The 17223-nt window shown below is 40.8% G+C and overlaps 1 protein-coding gene across 1 annotated transcript; it reads right to left on the reverse strand.

The window, feature by feature from the left end:
• Positions 1 to 10248: 10248 nt before the first annotated feature.
• On the reverse strand, positions 10249 to 17022 carry LOC122661524 (ABC transporter B family member 13-like). Its single transcript, XM_043856941.1, has 10 exons — positions 16681 to 17022; positions 16350 to 16404; positions 16056 to 16231; positions 15756 to 15956; positions 14968 to 15227; positions 14558 to 14871; positions 14240 to 14463; positions 12907 to 13702; positions 11897 to 12138; positions 10249 to 11710 (listed from the first exon to the last, which is right to left on the reverse strand). The coding sequence occupies exons 1-10, from the start codon at positions 16957 to 16959 to the stop codon at positions 10487 to 10489; spliced, it is 3771 nt and encodes a 1256-aa protein (XP_043712876.1). The 5' UTR covers positions 16960 to 17022; the 3' UTR covers positions 10249 to 10486.
• Between the last annotated feature and the right edge of the window lie 201 nt (positions 17023 to 17223).

Raw genomic sequence — 17223 nt, forward strand, 5'->3', positions numbered from 1 at the left:
TATTAATGTTCCTATACACATTTTCATTGGTCCCCGCATTGATGCAGGGGTTACACGACCAAGCAGCGATCTCTTGTCCTTTCATTGGTCCCCGCACTGGTCACGTAGTGCTTGCATTAGCACGGTGCCAATTAGAGCACATGCAAGGGCATCAACATAGATTTTTTATTTCATGGGAGGCTAACGGTACTTTCATGTGCTCTTATATCCGGGCACATCAGCCACGCAACCAATTAACCTTCTTTATTATTATTATTATTATCATTATTATTATTATTAGGGACATCTATCTAGATGAGATTTTTAATTTCACAAGGGGTGAGATGGTAATTTCTTGTGTTCCTATGCCTATGTGCAAGAAGCCAAGAACCACGTGATCAAGGAATGTTCTTTTTCCCTATTATTATTAGGGAAAGAGATCGCTGCCTGGGCCTCTAGAGCCTGCACCAGCACATTGACCAATGGGAGTGCCCACGCAAGCATCTCCTTTAGTGGGATTTCCGTCTTTCCATGGGGGCAGCATGGTACTTTTACGCGCTTTTGTGTCTAGGTGCATGAGCCACGTGGGCCACATGACCCAGGTACCGTTTTTTTCCCCTTATTATCATTAGGGTAAAAGAACCCTAAAAGGTAGCATGCCCCCTACGCCCAGGCACAAAGGGGCACGAAATGATCGCCTCGCCCCCATGAAAGACAGAAATCCCGTTTGTGTTGATTCTTTCGTGCACACTCCCATTGCCCTCCACACTGGCGCACGGGCGACACTATCTTTCAGGAAACCCCCTCCCTTATTATTATTCATGCGCGGGATATCACCCTCATTTCTTCCCCACTTCTACAGGTCTTGCAGAGGTTAGAGATGTCCCTAACCACGCTTAGAGATACAGAGCTTCAGGAATTGGGAAATCTAGCAACACAAAAGTGTCTTGAACATCTACTTCTATTTGAAGGCATATGGCATATGTTGGAGGACATTGCTTCATGCATACCTTTGAGTCAGCTACCACTTCAAGGTCATGTTTCTTTTGTGCATCGACAACGCAGGGGCCAATGAGAGTGCATGCAGGGGCATCAGCATCGATGGGATTTATAATTTCAGGAAGGGTAGGATGGTAAATTTGTATGCTCCTGCATTTAGGTACAAGAACCACTTGACCAGGCAATGTTCTTTTTCCCTTAATATTATTATTGGAAAAAGAAGGCTTCTAGGCTGTGTGGCGCCTACGCCTAAAACAGGAAGGGTTAAATGACTGCCCTGCCCCCCATGAAATGAAAAATCCCACACTAGATGGATGCCCCCACATGCAGTCTTATTGGCTCCCACACTGGTGTAGGGGCCACATACCTTGGCTGTGATCCCCCTCCCTATTATTATTATTATTAAGATAATCTTCCGTAGCACGATGCAAATGAGATCATCTTGAATCTGAAAGTTTAAGGAAAAGAGCATAGATTTATTATTGAAGATTAGAAACTCAAGTACTTAAGAGAGATGATAAGTACAGCAAATTTGAAGAAGAAGTTACTTTCTTGAGAGCACAGTTGTTAGAGTTGGAGGAGTCCGGCTTTCTCCATTTGGCAGTAGAGAAGAGAGACTCAGTAGCTGAAGCACTTGGAACCCAACTCAGCAAGCAGAGTGAGATTTGCAGCTAGCAAGATGATGAGGTCACAACCTTGAGGTTACAAATGTCAGACATGAGTCAAGAGTTGTGGTGTGTTCGGGAGTTTGGAGAAATTTGCAAAAAACTTGCGGTCGAGATCACAGTCTTACAAGCACAACTATCGGAGATGAGCCAATCATGCACCCTACTTGTGGTAGAGGAGACATGCAAACATACACCAGACTCTTGGTTGCCAGAGACCATCCACCATTAGCTCTAATTCTGTTACAGAGCAGGGTGAGCCATCAAGGAGGGCAACTGATACATTTGAGAGTAGACCACAAGAACAAGTTCAACAGAAGCTGACATAGGAAAGGAAAAAGGCAGCCAAGGAAAGAAAAATAAAAATGCTGCTACATAAAATACAGCTGGAAGACAACAAAAGCAAAGAGAGATGAGACCTCCAGCACACCAGGCACAGTTTAGAGGCAATGCCAAGTAGAGACATGTTAGAGAGAGAGAGAGAGAGGATAAAAGTAGTGGACAACAAGGCAGAGTTTGTAGTAATGGAAGATACTGTACGGCTCATTATCAGAGACCAGTTGAGCACGGTAAGTTCAGTAGGTTCATCCACTAGAGGCCTACACAAATGGTTCACAGCACTTGTCACAGTTTATCATCCATTGAGCACAAGCAATACCCAGTGACTCACTCTTGTTTTCATAGATATTTCTATAGGTGCAATGTGTATAGGCACAGAAGTTTTGAGTGCAAGTTCAATGTGGGTCTAAGGAGTTTTGGAAATAAAAGCTACTACTCACCTCTTATTGAGCATTCTGTGAAATGCTTTAAATGCCATAGAATTGTATTTCCATCTAGCCACCCCTAGTTAGATTCTAGGTTTAGGAAATAAGAAGGGAGAAGAAAGAAGTTGGAGGAGGAAGAAGATAGCAAGAGGAGAGAGGAGAGAGAAGAGAGAAGAGAATATTAGGTTGTAATCGATTGTGTTGGAGAGGCTTGTCCATATACCATATATTCATTCAATCATAACTAATAAAGAATTACATCCACCTCCCTAGGGAGGTAAAAGGGAAATAAAGAAGAAAAACAGAATTACATAATAAGGCAACTAGTAATAGAACTAGTCCCAAAACTAGCCCTATTTCATGACTTCTAACACTCCCCCTCAAGCTGGAGAATATATATCATGCATTCCCAGGTTGCTTAGGAAAGAGCTAAACTGAGGAGAGCCAAGAGCTTTGGTGAAGATATCTGCCAGCTGATCACCAGTCTTCACAAAAGGAGTACAAATACAGCCAGAGTCTATCTTCTCCTTAATGAGATGCCTATCAACCTCAATGTGCTTAATCCGATCATGTTGAACGGGGTTATGAGCGATATTAATGGCAGTCTTGTTGTCACAATACAGTCTTATGGGTCCTTCAGTGTCAAATCCCAGTTCCTGAACTAGTCTTTTCAGCCAGATGAGCTCACACACTCCATGTGCCATAGCTCTAAATTCTACCTCGGCACTAGATCTGGCCACAACATGCTGTTTCTTACTCCTCCATGTAACTAAGTTACCTCCCACAAAGGTACAATAGCCGGAGGTAGATCTCCTGTCTGTAATGGAACCAGCCCAATCGGCATCTATGAAACCTTCCACTCTCAAGTGGTTGTACCTTGCATACAACAATCCTTTCCCTAGAGAGGACTTCAAATACCTCAGAATGCGATACACAACATCCAAATGGCCACTCTTGGGAGCATGCATGAATTGACTGACAACTCCCACTGCATAAGAGATATCTGGCCGAGTCATAGACAGATAGATAAGCTTTCCCACTAGCCTTTGATACTTTCCCGCATCAACAAGAGAAGGACCACAGTCCTCTCCTAGTTTGTGATTCCGCTCAATAGGAGAGTTTGCTGGTTTGGAACCTAACATCCATGTCTCTGTCAACAGATCAAGAATAAACATCCTCTAACATATGTTGATTCCTTTCTTGGTCCTTGATACTTCTATTCCTACGAAGTACTTCAAGGGACCCAGATCTTTAATCTCAAATTGCTGTGCCAAGTTGCTCTTCAATCTACCTATCTCAGCTGTATCATCTCCTGTGACCACAATATCATCAACATAGATAATGAGGGCTATGATAGTACCATTACTCCGCTTGGTAAAGAGAATATGATCAGCTTGGCTCTGGGAGTATCCATTATTCAGAATAGCCTGTCGAAAGCACTCAAACTATGCCTTTAGTGACTGTTTGAGATCATATAGGGCTTTCTTAAGGAGGCACACTTTCCCTTTAGCTGAAGGCATCTTGAAGCTTGGTGGAGTGTGCATGTACACTTCCTCTTCCAAGTCACCATGAAGGAAGGCATTCTTCACATCCAACTAATATAAAGGCCAATCTTTATTGGTAGCCAAGGATAAAAGAACTCTTATCGAGTTATGCTTGGCCACATGGGCAAATGTCTCCTGGCAGTTAATTCTATAAACTTGACTGTACCCCTTGACCACCAACTTTGCTTTGTATCTTTTAATACTGCCATCAGATTTATACTTAATTGTATAGACCCATCTGCATCTAACTGGGACACGTCCCTTGGGGAGGTCAACAAGTTGCCAAGTACCATTCTTCTCAAGTGCCATCATCTCCTCAGACATGGCTTATCTCCACTTTGGGTCAGACATAACATCAATGACATTATTGGGAATGAAAGCAGTAGAGAGAGCAGTAATAAAGGCAAAGGCCTGTAGGAGAAATTGTATCATAGGAAACAAACTGGGATATAAGATTAGTACAAGTTCTTTTTTCTTTCCTAATAGCAATAGGAAGGTCCAAATCAGATGGAGGAGAAGAAATGTCACCTGATTGAGGAAGATGAATCTCAGGATGTGGATCTGGATCTGAAGAGGACTCTTGGTAGATCATCTTTCTTATATTATGCAAGCTTTCACCTTTTTTGTATGTAAGGTGGTAATCCTTATCTACCTTCTCTTTACCAGAACCACTTCCAACAACCAAATCTGTATTCCCACCTGGTTGATCATCAACCTCAACCACATCTACAGTCCTATGTTTCCCAATGCAAGCATAAAAGGGGATGTAGGTAGAGGAGAAAGAAAGAAATCATCAGTAGCCTGTTCATTCCCACAATTCTCCCCCTGAAGAAGATGCTGAGAAGGGACAAAGAAAGGGATAGACTCAAGAAAGATAACATCCTTGGAAATGATACATCAGCGGGAAGAAGGATGATAACACTTATACCCCTTGGTAGTAGAAGAGTACCCAAGGAAGAAATACTTTAGAGCTTTGGGGTCAAGTTTAGTGCGAGCAGCTTTGTTAACATGCATATAACAAACACAGCCAAAGACTCTAGGTGGAAGAGAAAAAGCAGAGGCCTTGGGAGATAAGATGTCCAAGGGAGATTTGAAATTAACAAGCTTGGTAGGCATACGATTGGGGAGGCAGTAAGAAGAGCTGCGGACCAGAAGGTCTTGGGGACATGCATGCCAAACAATAGCCTACGGGTGACCTCCAGTAGATGGTGATTTTTCCTCTGAGCAACCCCATTCTGTTGGGGCGTGTCAACACACGCCAGCTGATGGATAATGTCATGAGTAGTAAAGAAGGTTTGAAGGCCACCAAACATGTACTCTCCCCCTTTATCAGATCGCACAATTTTGATGCGGGTCTCAAATTGAGTAAGGATCATTTGATAAAAATTCTGAAAGGCATCACAAACATCACTCTTATGCTTCAAAAGTACAACCCATGTAGTACGGAAAAAATCATCAACAAAGGACACAAAGTAACGAAGGCCAAACAAAGAAGTAGTAGGGGAAGGACCCCAAACATCAATATGCACAATATGAAAATGAGCAACAGTTCTATTACCATGATAAGGATATGAAGACCGACAATGTTTGGCAAATATACATGGTTCACATTGAAAAAATATGAGAAGAGACAATAAATAAAAATAAGTGAGGCAATTGTTTCCTCATTACTACAAAAGATGGATGGCCAAGACGACAATGTCATAACATAACAAAATCCACAGAACTACTATCATTTCGACCACACACATAGGAATGAGCTGTGGGCAAAAATAGATAAAAAAAGTAGAGGCCTTGCTCTTCACGTCCACTACCAATAATCATCTTCGTCACCAAATCCTGAAAAAGACAGTGAGAAGGAAAAAAAGTGACACAACAGTTGAAAGATTTAGTCAAATGACTCACATATAAAAGATTCACTGTAAGGTTAGGGACATGAAGAACAGAAGAGAGGGAAATAGATGATGTCATAGGGATATTACCCTTACCAGATATGGAGGAAAGGGAGCCATCAGCTACCCTAACCTTGTCCTTACCAAAGCAAATGGTATAGGAATCATAATAATGAGACGTACCAGTCATGTGGTCCGTAGCACCCGAGTCAATGACCCAAGACTGGGCAGCAATGGAAGCTGAGGTGGAGACCTGCAAAGCTGGGGATGATGAGGATCCAGCCATATAAGATGTAGAAGATGTGCTCAACTGTGACACAACCCTGCAAACCACTGCATCCATAAAGGTGGAGTCATCCTATGGGGCATCAGCATCAGTCGTTGCTGCGGAATGAGCTCGAGCTCCCCCTCTATGGCCACCACGACCACACATACCAGGAGGATGAACATGGAGAGACCAACACCTATCCTTGGTGTGTCCAGTGCGTCCACAATGATCACATTTAAATCTATCTCGCCCAACTCCACTGGCACCAACTGTCTCCACAGTACTAGCTTCCTCACGGTTAGGCCCTGGGCCTTTACCACCTCCACGGGTGTCTCAAACAGAACTAGAATTGAGGGCAGACCTCTCAGATGATGCTGGTGGTGGTGCCATAGTAAGTCGCCGGGTCTCTTCACTCTGTAAGTAACTACAGACTTCACTAAGAGAGGGAAGGGGAGACCGACCTAACAGCTGGAGTCTAACTAGCTCATAGTCAAAGTTCAGACCACCAAGCAAAGAGAAGACACGCTCTTTTTCAAGAGTCAGATACACCTTGGCTTCATCCTCTGGGTTGGTCAAATGAAGGTCTCTATAGTGATCATACTCTTCCACAAGATTAAGGAACGCACTGTAGTACTCAGAAATAGTACTGTCACCCTGTTTCAATGAGTGGATTCTTTGATGGAGCTGATAGACCTTGACAGTGTCACCTACTCTGTCAAAGGCCACAGAGACACTATCCTAAATAGCTTTGACAGTTTCCTTTCTTATAAACCTTCTCCCGATCTCGGGTTTCATGGAGAAGAACAACCATGTCATAACTGTAGAATTTTCAGTCTCCCATTTATCAAAAGTAGGTGAACTAGCTGTGGGAGCCTTGATAGAACCTGTGATGTATCAAAGTTTTTCCTTACTCCTAAGGGAAAGTCTCACAAAATGTGACCAATCTAGGTAATTAGTACCATAAAGCTTCACAAGAGAAATCTGTTGATGAGTACTCTCATAAGCCAACTGAGGGACAACAGTGGGTGGCTGTGAATCAGTAGTACCAAGCACAGATGTATCCGAATCATTCATGATGGATATCAACAATAAACAAGATCACTAAAGGCAAGTGGGGAGTACACACTCAACCCAAACAAGCAAGAAGTCCAATAAGCAGCCTAGGATAGCACACTGCCGAAGAAGTCCTAGCAGCAAATTTCTAAGAGGACTTAAATCAAGCACTTCTAGTACATAACAATAGCAGTCCAGCAGACAGTCCCTAAGAAGAGGCCTCACAAAGGCTTGCAAGGTGTAGTAATAACTTCAAACAAGTAAAAAAGCCGCACAAATGCTATACATACACATCCCTCAACCAAGGGAGCATCAAACTACAGCTCGAAGCAAAAAAAAAGGAGTAACCACTCTTGGGTTTACCTAGTAGAACAGAGGATCCCACACAAGGAGCACAACTGCTCATATAGCTTATTCAATCAGCAAGGGAGATCATATCCACTCTCATAAGTGTCCTTGGGCGATACAAATGGGCCAAACCAAGACACAAAAAGAATCCGAGAATGGTAGCAGTTGCAACCTGAAACTGAGACTGGTGGAACTTAAAGCAACAGCTGTGGGAGATCCAAATCTCCAAAGAAGCTTCAAAAGGTCTCAAGTAGATCCTTCAATCACCAAAAGAGGCTAGAATGAGCCTATTCTATATTCTTTAAGTAAAATTGTATACAGAAATCTCCTCTTTGGAATCCTTAGACACAAAGGATTTCAAAGAGAAGAGAAAGAATGAAAACAGGGACTGAACACGACTCTCATGAGCTTGCTCTGATACCAAGTTAGATTCTAGGTTTAGGAAATAAGAAGGGAGAAGAAAGAAGTTGGAGGAGGAAGAAGATAGCAAGAGGAGAGAGAAGAGAGAACAGAATATTAGGCTGTAATCGATTGTGTTGGAGAGGCTTCTCCATACACCATATATTCATTCAATCATAACTAATAGAGAATTATATCTATCTCCCTAGGGAGGTAAAAGGGAAATAAAGAAGAAAAACAGAATTACATAATAAGGCAACTAGTAATAGAACTAGTTCCTAAACTACCCCTATTACATGACTTCTAACACCCATAGGAGAGACAAAGTCGGTATCCTTATGGGACTAGAAGTTTCAACAATTAATACCATCAAGAGAGGAGTCAGCCTTGTAGAATCATACAGTCAAGAAAGGGTTATCTAAAAGGCAAGTTTAAGGACAATAAAAAAAGTAGCCCAAGAAGAAGTCACAGCCCACACAGAGAAGTCTCAGGTTGCATTGTGTAGTGTGTGGAGAGAAAAAGACAATACCTAAGGCACAAGTACTAGTTGAGATGTTCAGACAAAAGTCCAAGACATTAGTGAATAGAATCTGAAGAGAAAAGAGCAGATGAAGGGAAGATGTTAGTTCATTGATAGTACAGGCAGACTTCAGTAAAGTTAGTACATCAGTTGGTAGAGCAACAAAGAGTCTACGTCGTGTTTGCTTGGACAGAGGCAAAGGAAGTAGCAGTTTGGGGTCAGACACAATAAGAGAGCTTTTAAGAGAAAGATACAGAAAATGCACAAGCAAAAGCCTAAGGCAGTTAAATAGAAAAAGTAGAGAGAGAAAGCCACAATAGACCAGGCAGCATCTGTCACTGCCCTTTCATTACCTAAGTTGGGTATGGGAGTGGCCCCCCCCAGGAGATGGATACAAGTGAGTTTCCTTGGTTGTGACAATTTTTTAGTCACATTTATGTTGGTGTTCTTTTTTCTTGTAAAAATAAAAAGGGAAAAGGTTGGGCACACCACCAGGGTGCCCAGCATGTGTCATCCTCTCTCCTCCCCCTTTGGAAAAGACCCCCCTTTTCCTCCTGTGTCCAGCTTTGTGATTGGTGTATGCCGTTAACTTACTGAAAATTAGCAGCATACCCAGTCCTCTCCCAAATAAAAATATGGTGGTAACAATTGGTCCTCATTCTCTTCTCTTGACACCCCCATAAAAAAAATAACAAAACAGTTCAGTCATGAGAAAGGAAAGGGTATACAAAGGGAATTATCAGTAAAAAAGAAAAAAACACTTGTAATATTTTCCAAGCTATCTCCTTTGGATGGCCTTGAATGTAATTCTAAAAAATGTGATAGAAATGCAATCTAATTCTAGAAGCTGATAAGATATTCATGTGTTGCTATTAGAAGTATGGAGGACAAATTTTCATCTGCCTCCAGCTCATGCTACACAACCCTAAAAATGGTTTATAAACAAAAAATTAAAAATAAAATTTCACGAGACCTCAGAGAGGGATTTGAAACCTCTACATGGTTACAATAACAAGTACGAAATATGAACAATGCAGCCCATATATCTCACCCCATGTCTTTGTATCAATGGCACTGTCAATATTGCCTAAGCCAACCCCTACTCTATGGCCCTACCCAAATTCATACAAATCTTCAAGGCTTCTCATTGGGCAAAGTGGTTCCACAAATCGAAAATCACAATTTTATATTAAGCAAAACATGGAATCATTTCCAGCCTCATCAACACCATCATTGACTCATTTGGCAAGTTTCAGCCTAGAAGCATTACATATGCGGCATAATCAACCGGCCAGATCTGCTCAAGATCTGGATGGCTAAGAAAAAAGACTTCATACATTCTGGGCCACATGATTGAGTTTGTCATCAAAATTTGGTAGATGGCTAAAATGAATGTTGGAATTAGAGTGCATTGATCTCTGAGAAAAAGAAAAGTACACAACAAAGTGCTGATCTTTTACCATCCACTCTTAGCTAAGTATATGCTGGTGGGAAAAATGTTGTAAAGAGAGAGTAATAATCTCACAGAAGAACAAAATTAAGCAACAAAGTACTGTACTGTTAATAAGCATTCTCACTAAACATGTAGCACCAGAATAAATGTTTGTAAGGAAGAATTGACTTGTTTAAGTAGTACAGGGAAGAATGTCTTTATGATGTATGTGTTCAATCGAAATTCATATCATGAAAAAGAAAACTCACAAAATCAGATATTAAAAGTGTCTTATATTCTTATTCTCAGTAGGTAAGTGACCTTTCATATATGCAGTATTTGACTAAAAGAGAAACGCCAACCCACTAGATGATGGTTGGGAGGGAGGGGAATTTTCTCATCGTTTTGATTTGATGTTTCGAAGTAGGCAATTCATTAACTTACATAGGTGCAAGATGTATCTTGGTAATAAAGTAACATATACCCAGTAGCTATCTTCAAATTGGACATATGTGGAAGAAGGTGAGAGTAAATTTTTTTTTTTCATTTCTTATTTGCATTATGCTAGACCCATCACAGCCTCAAATCTTTATTTTCTTCATTTCTCTGTTATAAACTACCAATCAACCAAGATCTTCAGCTCTGGTTTCTTGTTGAAGATTAATTAGTTGCCTATACATACTACTTGGTCTACCAATGAGCTCCTCATGACTTCCAGACTCAACCACCCTCCCATGTTGAAGCACAGCAATACTGTCTGCATCACGGATAGTCGATAACCTGTGTGCCACCACAACTGTAGTCCGACCATTCATTAAATTATCAAGAGCCTCTTGAACAAGCCTCTCTGAGGCCGTATCCAACGCACTAGTGGCCTCATCCAAAAGGAGAATTGCAGGATCTTTTAATATTGCTCTTGCAATTGCCACTCTCTGTTTCTGTCCTCCTGATAGCTGTATTCCACGCTGCCCCACCTGGGTCTGGTACCCATCAGGCATTCTACTTATGAACCCATGTGCATTTGCTGCTCTGGCTGCCTTCATTATGTCGATTTCAGATGCATCATCCTTTCCATACCTAATGTTCTCATAGATTGTAGTAGAGAACAATGCTGGCTCCTGTTGAACTAAACCTATCTTTAGCCTGAATGATCTCAAGTTTAGATTCCTAATATCACGCCCATCTATTAGAATTGCCCCTGAACTGGGGTCATAGAACCTCAATATAAGTGCAATCACAGAGCTCTTCCCTGATCCACTTTGTCCCACAATTGCAAGACTGCTCCCTGTAAGCACTTGTAAATTCAAGTTCTCAAAGATGACAACATCAGGCCTTGTGGGGTACCTGAAGCTAACATTCCTGAATTCTATGTGTCCATTGATTTGCATTACCACTTCTGATGCTGGGTTGTTAGGGTCTATGGCTGTTCTTCTTTCCAGAATACCAAAGACCGACCCAAGCGCCTGCGATCCCTTTACAATGTCAGGTGTAAGGGCAAGTGTCTCTGCCACCGCCAAAGCAGTGACTATCAACACCATAAAGGACTTGATGATATCTCCAAAATTTGAATCTCTGTGCTTGATGAGAATCGATGCATACCAAAGGCCGAGTGCATATGAACAGAATGCAAAGAATTGTGACACACCATAACCCATGCCGGAGATATGCCCACGTAAAAGGGCTTGCTTGTTTGGTTGGTGTAGTTCATGGGCGAAGCGGGCTAAGATCCGGTCCTCAGCACCAAGCGCAGCCACAGTACGGATGTTGGTGATTGCTTCACTGGCCACAGCAGATGCTTTGGAGTATGCATGCGCATAATTGCCTCCAAATCCCTTTAGAAATAGTTGCTGAAGATGCCACCAAAAAAAGAAGGATCATAAAATGTAAGCATCGTTGTGATGACATGGCTTTACACAAGCTGCACATGCAGTTTGAAACCCACAATTTGATGGTCCCTTGTAGACATATTATAGACCACACCAATACAAAATAAAAAATGATCATAGTTGTCAATCTGGGTGTTTGAGACCTACCTCAGCTATGGAGGCTCCAATTAGTAAAGGGAAGGTAGCGATGATAACAGATGCCATCCGCCAACTGAACACAAATGCAATAGTAAATGCTGTCACAGTGAGTGCCACATTCTGGATGATGGTTGAGAGGCGGTCAGCAAGTGCACCTCTTACTAAAGTCGCATCTGCTGCCAAATTTGAGGCCAGGGAACCAGTGCTGTTTTCGTCCAAATCAAACCAGCCAATCTCATTTGTAAGGATAGCTGTTCAAACAAAAAAAAAAAAAAAAGTGAGTCTGAAAGCAATTAACAACGTTCAGAATATTGAAGCAGTCAAAGGTTAAGTGGTTTGAAAATCTCTTGGAAACTGTTATATGATCTTTTCCGTTTTTGAATACTGTGTTACCTGGAGACTTCATACTCAGTGCCATATCTTAAATGATAATTGTATTACCAATAAAAATTTCATGTTGAGTATTTAAAACTGCTACGTTCTTTCCATATTACAGTAACATAGCTTAATTTATCTGAAAATATTCTTGTGAGTTATATGGTTCTCATATTTCAGGAATTTCAATGACTTTTTCCCTTTCAATAAATTTGTTTCTGCCTGTGCATCTGTAAGAGAGGAACTTAATTTCTTTTAACTTTCCCATAAATTTTTAGGGTTCTCAAGAAATGGCTAGACTCAATCAAAATTCCACATGAATAATTGCAACCCTTCTTTCCTTGCTCTTTTCTGCAGCAGCAACAACCATTGTACCTGCCTTTCAGATTTAATATTAGCTTTCCTACAGATTAATTCTTGCTAAGTAAGAGCCGAAACTCATTGGAATTAAAACACACACACAAAAAGAAAAAAAGAACTCGTTTGAGTCACCCAGGCAACCTATTGGAGTGAAGCATTCATAACAGTGAAAGTAAATTCTTTTTGTCTGATCTCTCAAAGTAAATGAAGTAAATACTCATTTTTTTTTTGGTAGAAGAAGTTAATACTCATAACAATCAAAGTTTGTAGGAGCAGTGAAGCACCTGTAAACATTAAGAGCCGAACCCGAGAAGTTAACTGCTCTCCCATCAAAGTATAGTAGTAGTGTTGCAGCAGATATATAGGAACTGTAAGAGCAGCTACTCCAACAAATGCGAGAGCAACTTGCTGGACCTCATGCTTGATTTGTAAGTCATCATGAGAATAAAATGCACCCAATACATGTGTGACTCCAAGAGCAAACAGAGGAGCTTCCATGCCGGCCAGAATGGCACCCACTGAACCCAGTATTGCAAATGGCCACTCAGGAGCATTCAATCTAACTAGTTTCCAAAGTGACGGTGTTGTGACAAGGATAGGTTGGCCTGAGGGTTCTTTTTCTGTATTTAGATCACCTCTGTCAATTGATTTAATGTTTTGATCATGATTCTGAAGGGTGGGAACTTCTAAATATGTTGAAGTTTTGGGAGGTTTAATAGAACTTTCCTGGTTTGGATATTTGACGCTTTCTGACATCTGCAGGCTCACAAGATTGGCATACTCTCCATCTCCACCCTTCGACATCAATTCTAAATGTGAACCACTTTCAACAACCTGTCCATTCTTCATGACAATAATTGTATTAACATCTCGAATCGTGGACAATCTATGTGCAACAATAATTGTTGTGCGATCTGACATAATCCTATCAAGTGCCTGTTGTACAATGAACTCCGATTCTGAATCAAGAGCACTTGTAGCTTCATCCAGAAGTAGAATCTTTGGGTTTCTCACTACTGCTCTTGCAATGGCGATTCTTTGTTTCTGTCCACCAGATAGCTGAATTCCCCCCTCTCCCACCTTAAATCAGCAAAAAGAACTATAAATCCTGAGAAAGTGGATTGAATGCTTATGCTAATAAAGTTAATTCCAAAAGACAAATTCTTGGTGAGAACCTAAAACCAATTGTGTCATGGTATAGTCAGCCAATAGACATTCAGAGCATGTGCCACTGATTCAGAATATATATATGATATGATATCATAGCAATTAGACCAACCTGATGATCTTGGCAACCAAAATTAGTCACCTGATTGACGAAGGTAACTGATAAAAGAATTTAATTCATAAGCAACTTAAGATGATAAATTTTCATAATTACTATATGTATATATGATATCATAGCAATTAGACCAACCTGATGATCATGGCACCCAAAATTAGTCACCTGATTGATGAAGGTAACTGGTAAAAGCATTTCTATTCATAAGCAACTTAAGATGATCAAATTTTCACAATCACATGGCTCTAGAATCGAGATGTATCATCTCCTAAGGTGTATTGGCAGAGAACAGATGAATGAACTATTTAGTATTAGTCCGAAAATCATATACCAACCTGCGTCTGATAACCATCAGGTAGTTCCTGTATAAAAGAATGGGCATTTGCGGCCTTGGCAGCTTCTATGATCTGCTCCATGTTTGCATCTTCTCTACCATATAGAATGTTCCCACCTATTGTTGTTGCAAATAGTGCTGGTTCCTGGCTAACCAGTCCCATCTGTTTCCGCAGCCACTTTAGTTGGAGACTCTTCAGGTCATGCCCATCCAGCAATATTTTCCCTATATAATATTGGTCTCGTAGTCATGCACGTGTTCTTTTGATTCTAGTAGTTGATTCTATGTTGGAAGTTGAAAAAAAACGACATTTAGATACCTGACGTGGGTTCATAGAATCGTTCTATCATTGATATAATGGTGCTCTTTCCTGACCCACTTTGACCAACTATTGCGAATGTCTTCCCAGCACTAAAGGAAAAGCTCAGAGCTTCAAAGACCATATTTGGTCGTGAAGGGTAGGCAAATGAGACCTCACAGAAATCAATTTGCCCGGATATTTCTGATAAAATTATTCCATCATCGAAACCTTTAGAAGAACTAATATCTCTTTTAATCATACTCATTATATTGCTTGCAGCGGCCCGTCCTTTTGCAATAGCACCAAGGTTTGGAGCAGCCTGGCCTAGAGCACTACAAAGCACAAGCAGCATCTGGTTAATGGGTGAAATTCTTAACAAATTATAAAACATGAAATTAATTGTTCCATTTTCTTAAGAGTGGGCTTACAATCCACTGAAGATAACATTGATAATTGTTGTAAATGCTTTACCACCATTGGTATCTCGGTGCCGGACGAGGATGCTAGCATACCAGAGAAGTAATGCCCAAGCACAAAATAACAGGCCATATGTAAAACCAACGCCAAATCCTTTTGCAATTCCACTCTTGTTCCCCAATTTGAGAGCATTGCTAAGTGAACTGGAGTATGTTTCGATTGCTTTATCCTCCCCCACAAATGAGTACACAGTACGGATCTGTGAAATTACCTGATAAATGCAAAAAGGAATTAATGTCATTTTGTTGTAAGTGCTAACAAGGTTGGGAGACCAACTAGTATCATTCAGCTTCAATCAAAATAGCAATTTGAACTCCATTGAGCAACAAAAGTGGTTTGCAGAGGTTAAAATGTATATACAAACCTATTAAATTTTGTTGTTGTGACATAATTTGGACATACTCACATATACACCTCGTCACTAAGCCTAGATAAATTCTCACCTTAGTATGGGTTATCATGAAGAAGCTGTTTGTTCTTAGGGCATGATGCATACAGGGTAGTCGGAAGTATAATGTTGATAGATATTCTTTGTTCTTTGCACACAGAGTAGTAGGTTGAATGTTCCTCTTTATCAGGTGGACCTGAATGAGGGTATACCTACTAATTGTATATTTTTTTTATCTCAGTATGGCTATGGAGGTAGTAGCACTCAAGAAAAATACTTGAAAACCCCTAAAAGCTGATTGCCAAGATACAGTAGCAAATATAAATCTTTAGAGAAGAAATGAGGAACTACCTCTTCTGCAATCTTCCCTGCTTTAGCATAAGCTTCCTCACTCTTTTTTGAAATGGTAGACATAATTATTGTATATGCTCCACCTGCGACTGCTATCAAGGGAACGACAGCAAGGGTAAGAAGAGAAATCTGCCAAACTGATGTAAACCCTACGACAAATCCAACAACAAATTGGGCGACGTAGCGCAAGCTATGGCATATCTGCAGCATTTAAATGGAAAGAGAATGCCCAATTTAGTCCGCTATTCAGGAGTCAATAATGTTACAAAACAGAACAAACAGTCTGATTCATTCAGGTACCTTATCACCTATTGCATCCTGCACCAGTATTACATCACTTGAGATACGGTAAAGGATATTTGCATCCCTAGCTTCTGTGTCAAAAAAGTTAATATCTCGTCTCAAGACTGATTGAAGATACTTCAATCTCAGACGGGCTGTCTGTCTCTCCCCAGTTTGCATCCAAAATGCGACTCCTTAGATACATAAATCAAGGATATTAGTTCTCAACTAACAGAGCCTGATGAAACTCCCATACCCCCAACAAGAATTTTTTTTTTTTCTTTTCAAAATTAAGAGTTAGTTAGGACATACCCATCCATGCCGAAACCAGGACTACAAATCCTAAATAAACCAACTGCAGAGCGTGCTGAAAGAAAAGGAGAAGAAGAATAATGAACATAACTATTGAGAAAACCATATTAACCAAATATTCAAATTGAACAGATATAGAGTCGAAATCATAAGACTTATATCATGAAGAATCAGTCTCAGAGTTCTCTGTTAGATCACCCTTGGATGGTGCGGGAAAAAAGGTTAGAGAAAAAAAAGTACAGCAGCCCAATTGAAATCTGGTACAAGAGGAAAGGTGAAGTTGGAGAGAGAACTGAATAAATGAGAGAGTGAGAGAATTGGTTACTTGTACCTGCGAAACCTCAGAAGAGAATCTATGAGGATTTACTGTAAGGGAGCCCAAAGAGTGGATGAGACGACCGAAGAGAACAAAGAAGATAGGAAGTGCAGCACCATGGATACATGCTCCAACACTTCCGAAGAACATCAACAAATAGTCGGTGGTATCTGCGAGAGCGAAGAGACCCAAGAATGAAACTTTCGGTTTGGTTTCAGAGCTCAGTTTTGGGTCTGAATTCTCCTGCGGCTTCTCGTAGGGAGACCTCATTGAGAAGAGCTCTACTTCCTCCATTGCAACACTGAAGGTTGTTAGAGTTACAGAGAGAGAGAAAGAAGAGGAAGCCCAGGTAGAAGTGGAAGGAAAAGGAGAGTGTGCACATGAAAGGTCGGACTTCTTTTGTGGAGCAGAGCAGAGCAATGTTGATGGGCTGGCTGTCTCTTCCCGCCAATTAATGAAACGTTATCGTCCGCCAACTAACTCTCCGGCTTTTTAAAATTTCTTATATTTTTCCCTTAAAATAATAGTTTTAGACAGGAGGAAATGGAGATGGTCAGA

The sequence above is a fragment of the Telopea speciosissima genome, chromosome 5 (genome assembly GCF_018873765.1).
Source record: "Telopea speciosissima isolate NSW1024214 ecotype Mountain lineage chromosome 5, Tspe_v1, whole genome shotgun sequence".
In the NCBI taxonomy this organism is placed as follows: Eukaryota; Viridiplantae; Streptophyta; class Magnoliopsida; order Proteales; family Proteaceae; genus Telopea; species Telopea speciosissima.